The sequence below is a fragment of the Paramisgurnus dabryanus genome, chromosome 1 (genome assembly GCF_030506205.2).
Source record: "Paramisgurnus dabryanus chromosome 1, PD_genome_1.1, whole genome shotgun sequence".
NCBI classification, from domain to species: Eukaryota; Metazoa; Chordata; class Actinopteri; order Cypriniformes; family Cobitidae; genus Paramisgurnus; species Paramisgurnus dabryanus.
The window spans coordinates 36,253,605-36,264,241 of NC_133337.1; the positions used below are offsets into that span (position 1 = coordinate 36,253,605).

The following is a 10,637-nucleotide window of genomic DNA, read 5'->3' on the forward strand; positions in this document are numbered from 1 at the left end:
ATGTACACGTCAAAACGTTGCACTTCCTCGGTCAAAGCGTCGCGCTCGCGCTCTGAATTGGGCGATTTGAGTGTGACGTCAGAACGCAAGTGACGACATCCGGTACGCGGGGAGGTGCGACACGTCAGCACAGATTTTAAAAAGCTTGTGCACAATTACAGCACAGAGATAAACTGTAACAGCAGAGAACACGTTAATTGGGGTGAAAATAAAATGAAAATGAATTTTTGTTGATCCCAAAATGAAAGAATGCAATTCCATTCATTTGGGTTGACTTTGCACACACGCAATATAATTCAAGAGTTTTTCATTTATGACAAACATCTTTAATGTTTATATATTAAAATGCAAATGCAGTTTTGGTCTTCTGCAGCAGTGTTTTTCAACTAGGCAGGCGCCTACAAACTTTCAAAGCTCAAGATGATTTAAAATAAAACAAAACAAGCATTTAATTAAGATAGAACCGCTAAAACGGAAGTTATTTTGCGTTTGGTTATTTTCTAACTTTAAATAAATCTTTAAAATTATTCCAAGATATATTTAAATATATTTAATTAAGTAGAAATGTATTGTACACAATGGAAGGGGGGCTTGAAGTCCTAAAGGTTGATTCACTAACCTAAAGGCAACATTTCAACAATGGATATAGTTTTATTATTTTGACCACAAGGTGGCACCATTGAACAAATATTAAGTAGGCATATTGCTCTCATAACTCAATATTACGCATCTACATTGAAGAAAATGCATGGTGTCCAATTGTACGAGATTGCTGCTCTGCGTTTTTCGTTTCGTTTTGCTAAGTATGATTAAATTATTGTAGCTATTTAGTGGCAAATGCATTTATGAAATTGCTCTACTGGTACACATATCGTTTACTTTCTTGTGCGTAAATGGCTAAATGGTTTATATTTCAAGGTTTCTTTGAATCCATTAGATAACAGTTTATTTACGTTGAAATATTTGCTAGATAGGATATTGGATACGAATTCAGACGCATCTTAAACCATGCAAATCACTTGAACGTGAACACTGACACACTCTGCGTCTCTTTATAAAGAGGAATTATGGAAACACAAGCAGTGTGGTGTTTTATATAACGGCAGATAATAAATATTTTGAATAATAAATAGTTTAAGATACAAAATGCAATTCAAATACGCTTTCAGTGCAGTAATGTGAAGATGTGATGAGAACGATTTACTCAACATAAGCCATCAATCAAAAAAGACCTGAAAAGATGATATGACCAAAGTCACTTCCATGATAATATTGGCCAATCTAGTGTGTAATTAGTTAAATTAATTATTTGTTTTAACATTCTAGAGTGATGCCATCTCCCATTGTAATGCTTTAACGCAAAAACGTAACAATTCTGGGTACATAGATAACCAATAGTAAAATAAGACCTGTCAGTCACATATAACCAGAGTTGCGGCTATTATAATTAAAACTATAGTGTTGCAATAAGGGCAATTCTTTCATTTAATTACAGATTTGGTGGATACATCTAAAACATTTTACAAAGTTGCATTTTTGGTTTGGAACAGAAATTTTCTTTCTTATTCGCTACCATGAGGTTTGGCGTCTTTGAAACCGTAGAGAGCGCAAACAAGAAGTTCATCATTATCAGCTACACATGCATTACATTTTTTAACTGTGAGAATCAAGGAAAAACCTATTATCGTGCATTTAATTTTTTTGCATTTTAAGCTGCATCTCAATATTGAAATTGAATGTTCCATGTGAATGCATAATGTGATTTGCGTGTGCGCTTGGAGAGCCTCATGTGCACATTTACGCAGATGCATTGTAGCAGTTTAATTGCAACAATTTACACCACAACGTTGAAAAATGCTTTTTTTAATATTCTTTGTGCATTTCTATTGATGCAAAATGCCTAAAAATATCAAATTCGGTTTGATTTCAATGCTAAAATTGTAAACACCACTACACCTCCAGCCAGTTTTGCGCACAGGAATTATCATTTCATTTTTTTTGCTAACCATGACCTAATTTCATTCAACACACTTGATTGAATTAAATACTTAATCATGTGTGTAAAGTTTCTTGCAGTTGAGGTCTCTGAAGTAGCCTATAATAAATTAATAGCACACTTAATTTGTCTTTTGATCTCGTTGGCAAGGAGATGTTGGCCTTCAAACTGTTCGTCTCTTTTAAATGCGCAGCATAGTCCTGCGGATATTTTTATGCTGTAAGGGGTGGTTAATGTGTAATTTGCACCATATGGCATTTTAAAACCAAACCTTTATTTCCACAATCTTCGATCTGTGTGGATTTACCTAATGATGCCCAATTAGTCATTGAGCAGGTCCAAATACGAGGCGTGTGTGGATACTCTCTCGCTAATATTTGCTCTCCAAATATTTCCTTTGAAAGGTTTACAACACATTTTATCTGCTGGCCAGACAAGAGACATCTGTGTGGGTTTTTCGACCCACTATTTTTATAAATAAAACCACGATTGGTCCACATTTCCCCCTCGACTCTATTTGTTCATGCTTGAAAGAAAATGTAATAAAAGAGGCTCCATGATGGATTTATGATTTATCAAAAGCACTTTACCATATGGCAGTCGTCTTCGGAGCAGGTTTTCAAATGTTTGTTTTAAAAGAACTAAATCTGATTAACACGCGAAGTCGTCGCGAGGAGGGATGAAAGATGCTCAAGTCACGTGACCACTGAAGCGCCTCAGTCTCCAGTGGTTTGAGTATCACAATAATAAAATGGAACTTGTGGGTTTATAAATGGATTTAAAGCTTTAGAATGTACTCCTTTCATATGTAGAGTGCCATCTTTTATATTATTTTTCTTTTCATTCATATTTTCCCATTCTTCAAGGGACCTGTCCAGCAGTGCTAGATGCTGAAATCAGATCACCTCTTGCTTTCTTGCAAACTGTGCATATATACACCCAAGTGCTAATTTCAGTTGCACTCAGTCAGACTGGTCCAAAATCAAGCATTATTTATTTCAAAGTAAAGCAAACATGGTTTCCTAGACTAAAACAGATTTATAAGGAATCAAAAACGTTGCACCTCTCCAATTGGTGAACATTGGAATTGTTACCATGCGAAGTTGTAGCATGTGTTATTTACCTTTTCCTATCTGGACAGCACGTCATCTTGATAAGGGCACTAGGTTATATACATATATATATATATAAGAAGCCACATGTGGAAACTATGAGTGGGCAGCGCGCGAGAGCCACGCAAGACTCCTTCCAAGAATAACAGCCGATCAGCTGCAGTTGCCTCGTTGTGCACTCTCAAATAGATGATTTTCAATGCAAGGCTACCAGGCTACCACTGGAGTGTGCAATGCAGATGCAGATCTGGCAAATGAAGGTTGGCATTTGATCTTTACAATCCTTACATTTTTTATATTTTCTTACTTCTCCACAAATTTCTAAAGGCAAATTTTCATTTATACTTTATTTAAAATGCTGTATGTTTTGCAAACAAATGCAAACTTTTCAATAAAATATTTTCCTGTTAAAGAAAATAGAAACAATAACAAACTTTCTAATGGATTTAATGGTTAGAATTGAACTGGTTTTAATGGAAACTATAATGCTTTCTGTGGGTCTCTACTGGTAATGTGTTGGATTGTATTGGTGGGATGTTATCTAGCAAATTTGTACCAACAGATCACCATTAAATCCTACCTAAAACACACTACGTAATGGAATGGTTAAATGTAATGGTTTTAAACAGCTGATTGATCTTAATGGTATTTGTAATGGAAACCAATATGTGTTGTGTTTATTCAGAATGCTGTGTTTCACATAACATAACTTTGCCTATACTTAACTAAATCTGAAACAAAAACCTCATAAATAATGCACTTTGTGGATATGGTTCAGCAGAAGGGAGTCTGAATCAGCTAGGTGGTGTGTTTGTGAACGGTCGTCCTCTTCCAGTCTATAAACGGAGGTTGATGGTTGAACTCGCCACAGAGGGCGTACGACCCTGTGAGATCTCCAGAATACTGAAGGTATAATAACATTTAACTCTTACCTTTACTTTGTGATTATTTGGAAACTAACATCTGTGTTTTCTACAGGTTTCCAATGGCTGTGTTAGTAAGATTTTGGGTAGGTTTCAGCGCACAGGGGTCATTGGTCCTAAAGCTACTGGAGGCAGCAGACCCAGACTCCTGACTCCTGAAGTCATCTCCATCATAGCGCAGTACAAACGACAAAAGCCCACACTGTTCGCCTGGGAAATCCGACAAAAACTGGCAGCAGATCGAGTCTGCAGAGAAGATAAGGTCCCCAGCGTAGGTGAAAACTTGTTTGTTTTTCAAAGAAGTATCTGGCAATATGTTTTTAATTAACCAGTAATGAATATTTTTTATATTTATATGGATAAGGAAGAATGAAGCATAGTTGTCACACTTCTCATCCTTGTAAAAATGTCTTAGATTCATGTTTTAAAATAAACTATTTGACATACAATTAAAGCCAGACTTTTCTTTTCATTAATACCTTAAATGCATTATTGGATATTTTTGGTAACACTTTGTTGCTTTATTTAATGCACGAAACTATAAAGCAATGTAATTTTAGATAATTTAAAGTCTCTGTTAATGTTATTTAATATAATTAGGGCGAGATTTACTAATCATGGCAAATTAGCATAAAAGCGCAATTTCAATAAAGAGCCGAAGGGAGTGGACATTTCTGCGGGTGATTTACTGAGAAGACGCACATTTTTCATGCGCAAAAATCTAATTTCCATAATGACTAACGTAATCTACCAAGATCAGCGCAAATTAGCGGGTCCGTATGCTTTTTAGACGTCAACCTGCGCAAAAACCAGTAAATTGACGAGCGCAAAGCATAGTAATCGCGTTCGTAATTCATAAAGCACCGTTTGCGCTGTCGCAAGCTGTTAGTAAATCTGGCCCCAAATGTCTTGTTTATTGTGCATTAACTAATGTTAACAAATGATGTAAAATTTTAAATGTTTTAATGCTGCAATTAATATTAAGACAGATTAATAAATGTACATTGCTATATATTAACATAATGATAATTAACATAAATAAACATAAACCAATAAATGTTTTTTATTCTAATATAAATATTTCTCAAAGTAAACTCACTATAATTTTGGGAGACAGCTGGTAAAACATTGTATTGATGGGCAAAATAAATCTTACACTGATAAAAAAATGCTGCCTTAAATTTAAAGTAGCCTAGGCTATAATCAAAAACTTCAAATATCAAACAGTAAGCCAAAATGAATAAAAAATTTAAGGCATCAAAAATATGCAGACATGAATCTCATTACGACTCTCAATCATATCATCAGGTGTCCTCAATAAACCGTATTCTTAAGAAGATACAGCAAGATGTGGACATTGTGAGTGGTGCATATTCAAGTGTACAACACAGCCATCCAGGTAATCTGTCTAATTCAAATACTATGAGTGGAAAACTTTACATTGTTTATATCTAACCACCAGCTCCCATGTCACCTTAGATGTGAGAGTATGCGAACAAATGAATGTGCAGGCAAGGAGTTTAGAGACCACAGACCAGATGAATCAACAACAATCAGACATCAACCACCATGGCAATCGCAACAGAATCGCTTTTACTTCGGATCAATGCCAGAGGTTAGAGAAAGGTGAATACCAAAGAAACTTACATTTACAGTCTGGCATGTTAAACAACCCATTGTGTCTCATTTTAGTGTGCAAGATCATGTGTGATGTAATACCTGAATACTTTACTTTGTTAGAGTTCATCCATGAGCTGTATCCAGACCTGCTTACCAAAGAAAAGCTATCTGATGAGATTCATCTTCCACAGGATGCTATAAAGGTCATTTTAAACCAAATTTCAAATCACTATGCTCTGAAATATATTAAATTGCAATGCACTGCCTTTAGATTTGCATTAAGATTGTTGAATCTAATTTGACTTTGAATGTGTGTAATCTCCAATCTTCTTCTTAAAGGTTTGGTTCTCCAATCACAGAGCAAGAATGAGAAGAGAACAAAAGGAATCACTAGGTAAGTGCCAATGTTGTCATCACTTTGACTGCCAAGCCATTATAAAAAAAAAAAGGTCAAAATATGTACCTCAGCTGTTACTGTACCCTAAAATGTACCAGTATGTACGGATATGTATACATTTGGTACTAATATGTACCACGGAGGTGCTACTAAGAGGTGTTTAGGTGCACAATTTTCCTTTTTGAAAGGGTACAGCCTAGTCGTACATATTTGACAATTTTTCTGACTGTAGATTCTTAATTCACCATTACAGTGTTTATTTATCACAAAGTTGTTACACAAACAGTACCTCACAGATTGTAATCAGAGCCAATTATTTCTCTATCACAGGTATGACCAGGCCAAGGCTTCTGGGAGGCACAAATGCTTTGATGTCTTTGTCAGAGACTCCAGAAAGCCCACTTGACTGCTATTTAAATAACAACAGCGCAGTGACTTATCACAGACAATCCACTTTTCCAGTGGCCCATCACATCGACAAAAACACCTTCCCATTGGCTCATTTGACCACAAATGCATTCCCATTAGATAATCACACAGAGACTTATGTGCCGCTATCTCACCACGGAAACCAGGACCTTGGGTACCGATTGGTTCCCTCGAACACGGACGAAAGAATCTTCATGGCTAATTGCTCACAGTGGGCTTCTCATCAAACTTTGATTGCACAAAATGTTTCCATGTTTTGAGGTTTGCAGGACCAAAATGCAACGACATGATGTGGATGTTGTGGACAGTAGATGGCAGCAAAGGAAAAAAAATAATGGCATATGATATTGATGTGGAACATGTACATCAGTGGTTCTCAATCTTTTTGGCATGCAGCCTCCTTGTGTAGGGTGCATCCCTCTGCGGCCCCCCAAAGAAAATGCATGCATTGAAACACTCTCAAACTTAGAATTTGAATTAAACAAAACATATTTAATTGTACAATGTAGTGCTGTCGGTTAGTAGCCTTATTCATCTGATGTTTAATTACACAGAATTTATGATAAATTAGTTTATTTAATAAAAAATACCATCTCACACATAAACAAAAAGCTTTAAAAGTCGAATAATGTTTTCAGATTTGATTACATGTTTCATGTGAAGCATGTAAATAAATAAAGGGTTTGGTGCTTTAAAGATTAAATGAACCGAAAACTCAGAATGTCTGAACTGATAAACAGATTGCCTGACTCATTTATCCAGATGAAAATAACTTAAATAACTTGTGTGGAAAAATAAAGAGATGAAAACAGAGAAGAATCACAAAGGCCTATAAACAGCAGCACGGAGTAAGGGTCACATCAGGGCCGATTACACCAGCACAATGTTAGAATTTTTTTTTTAAATATATTAGGACCCTTTAAAAAGGTCCTAATATGAACCATTAGGTACAGATCAATACAGATATTTATGTATATTTATTTAACATGAGGCTGTTTAATTCTTCATTCTGATTGGTTAAGAAATGTTCCACGGGTGTTGATTATTTACCTGTCAAATGTCTTAAAATTACCACCAGAGCAATGTTTGTTAAAAAAAAAAAACAAGGTATAAGTGGAATAATTGACTCCGGTCCTTATTTGAACATAATGCACACCCGCATTACCACCTTGGAAGTGCATTATTTTCGAATAATTCAACAACCGCTCCTCAATTATTCCTTACGTATAATGTTTATATGTAACTTTGAGACCAATATTTGAGGTACTAAATTGAACTCTTTAGGTGCAAAGCTGTACATTTTAAAAGGGTACTGCCCCACAGTGATAACTGGGGTACACATTTTGACATTTTTTTCCTGATACCCTATCATATTAAAACATTGTCATTGCTTGTCATTAGTGGACTTAACAGTTTTTTGTGTCATTCACTGCTACAGCCAAGTGACTTTGCTTGACCCACATTATCCCGTGCACACTCTCAGAAAAGTACAAGTTACAAAAGCTGTCAAAAAGTACACTTTTGTACCTAAAATTTGTACACTGGTACCTTAAAGGCACATACTGGTACCTCAAAGGTACATGTCTGTACCAAAATGGTACATATTAGGAAATATTTAAAGGGGACATTTCACAAGATTTTATTAAGATGTCAAATAAATCTTTGGTGTCCCCAGAGTACATATGTGAAGTTTTAGCCCAAAATACTCCACAGATAATTTATTATTACATGTTCAAATTGCCACTGTGCAGGTGTGAGCAAAAATGTGCCACTATTGGGTGTGTCCTTTTAAATGCAAATGAGCTGATCTCTGCACTAAATGGCAGTATCTTGGTTGGATAGTGCAGATTAAGGGGCGATATTATCCCCTTCTGACATCATAAGGGGAGACACATTTCAATGACCTGTTTTTCACATGCTTGCAGAGAATGGTTTACAAAAACTAATTTCCTGGGTTGTTCTTTTTCATTTTCTAGGTTGATAGAAGCTTTTTAGTTATAGCACTTAAACATGGAAAAAGTCATGTTTTCATATTTATAGGTACCTTCCCAGGAACAACTTTGTATCTTTATTCTGAGAGTGCACTGTACGACCCACAAGTGGGTCAAACTCCCAACCCACAGTTTGAAAACCCCTGGTCTACACTAGTCATAGTTTTAGTTGATGCAACATGTATAAATATTTATGAGGCTGGACGTAGTTAAGCCCTGTGTATGGCTTACACCCAGCTTTTTACCTGTCCATGCATCTCTTTAAACTATGTTACACAACAGGGGCCATTTTTCTAAATAACTTCATAAAAGTGTGTTTCCTTGACTATGACATAAGACGACTTGAAATCAGTCAGGGGCATTATGGACTGAGACATCCAGGAGCCATAGTAGTCAGATTGCATTTTATATGTGAAAATACCCAGGGGCCAAGAGTTTCCGTTTTTCAAACCACAGCGTATGCATCAAGGGCCCTGGTGTTTTCTTTTTGCTTGGAGTACCTACGTTGACCTAACAAATAGACAGTGAGTACTATAGCTTTCTTGTGCTCTCTCAGGCCATGCTGTCAGTGCAGGTTCATCTGGTAAAAAATCTCTCCTGTGAGCTTTGGCCTGGACTTACATACTTCTACACGGTAACTGAACAAGATCAACACTTGGATATGAACCAGAACGCTTAAACGCTATCAGGGAGTTTGGACAAACATGCAGAGATCGAATCCACAGTCTAATTTCTAATATAAATGCCATTAATCTAAAGTTTTACTTGCTTGTTAGATGTTCCTGTATTTTTTTTTACTCGTCTTAGATAGTCTTAATCTTAGACAAACCGTAAGCCCTGTGGAAAGATCAGAAGCATACAGTATGATAACTTTAAAAACGCAAAAGAAAATATACACCGTTCTGCATAAACTCTTATGATGCTCGTAAAGAAACATAAGATCGGGGAGACACATTTTCAATGCAGTTACCAAAGCACTCAAGCAGAAAATTAGTTGGTTGAGAGTCATAACAGAGCAATACAGTAAATGATTCTCATCAACACCGCATTCCTTCAACGCTTGTCAGATGTTGTGTTATTTCTCTTGATTAAACACAAAACCTCAGGGTTTTACGATACATTGGAGTCCTGTATAGAAGATCGGCCGTCTAACCCTCGAAGCATATAGTGTCTGATCCATGGCTTTTCAGTTTATCTCCTCCGGGACCCCACGATAGCCAAAATTGTTCCAGTCTTGAACTAACACATCTGATTCAACAATAATCAAGTGCTATTGGATTAATTGAATCAGGTGTATTAGTTTAAGCTCACATTGCAACGCAAATCTATCATAGGCTGGAACCAAAAAGAGCTTACGCTCGAGAATTGGGTCTTTAAAAAGCATTACTCTCAGCTATGATTGTTTCGCCATATGACTTGCTCAAACTCAACTGAAGTAACTCTGCGCTAACAGGTTTATAAATCCAGATCGCTTTTCAACAGCGTAAACTCTGACCTTTGACCTCTGCTGATTTGAACGCTCTGAAGGAAACAAGAAACTACTGCTTTGGCTTTGTGTGCCCTTTTCCTCACATATCCTTTTCTTATTGACCGTAATAGAGGATGTTTTCATCAACTATGGGTTGCCTGAACACAACTTGTTGAAAGCAAAGTGACCTTCACTCTCAGTGCGGTTGAAACATCAGACCTCAAAAAATAGAAAGCTATGAGCTCTCAGAGTATCAGGTATAGAAACACATCAGGCCCTATCAGAACGTTAAAGTCCCCATGATATCAAAAGTTGTTTTGGATTTTATTATGAATATGTTTGCCTCGAGGATATCTATGAACGTGTTTGCCCAGAAACATTGACAAGATTTTCATTTAGAAAATATGAGCATTTAAAACTTGCAGTATTAAACAGATCAAGCATTTTTATGACATCATTCTGCACTAAACACTATTGGTTATTTAAAGGGGGTGGAGCCACTCATTATGCCCCACCCTTCTGTTTCAGTGCACTGTAAAAATATTGGTTCAACTTAAAGGAAGCTACCTGGTTGCCTTAAATTTTTGAAAACTAATGAATCAACTAATATTCTTAAGTTAAATCAACCAGGTAACTTATTTTTTAAATGAAACCAACAAATCTTTACAGTGTGGAAATAATATTTTAAGGCACTTCAGTGG

General features: G+C 36.1%; 1 protein-coding gene across 1 annotated transcript; it reads left to right on the forward strand.

Moving 5' to 3' along the window:
* The first annotated feature begins 1,574 nt into the window (after window positions 1–1,574).
* Window positions 1,575–6,737, forward strand: pax4 (paired box 4). Its single transcript, XM_065268513.1, has 8 exons — window positions 1,575–1,659; window positions 3,887–4,017; window positions 4,087–4,302; window positions 5,340–5,437; window positions 5,548–5,657; window positions 5,772–5,854; window positions 5,991–6,045; window positions 6,379–6,737. Exons 1-8 carry the CDS (start codon window positions 1,575–1,577, stop codon window positions 6,735–6,737), a joined length of 1,137 nt encoding a protein of 378 aa, XP_065124585.1.
* The last annotated feature ends 3,900 nt before the right edge of the window (window positions 6,738–10,637 follow it).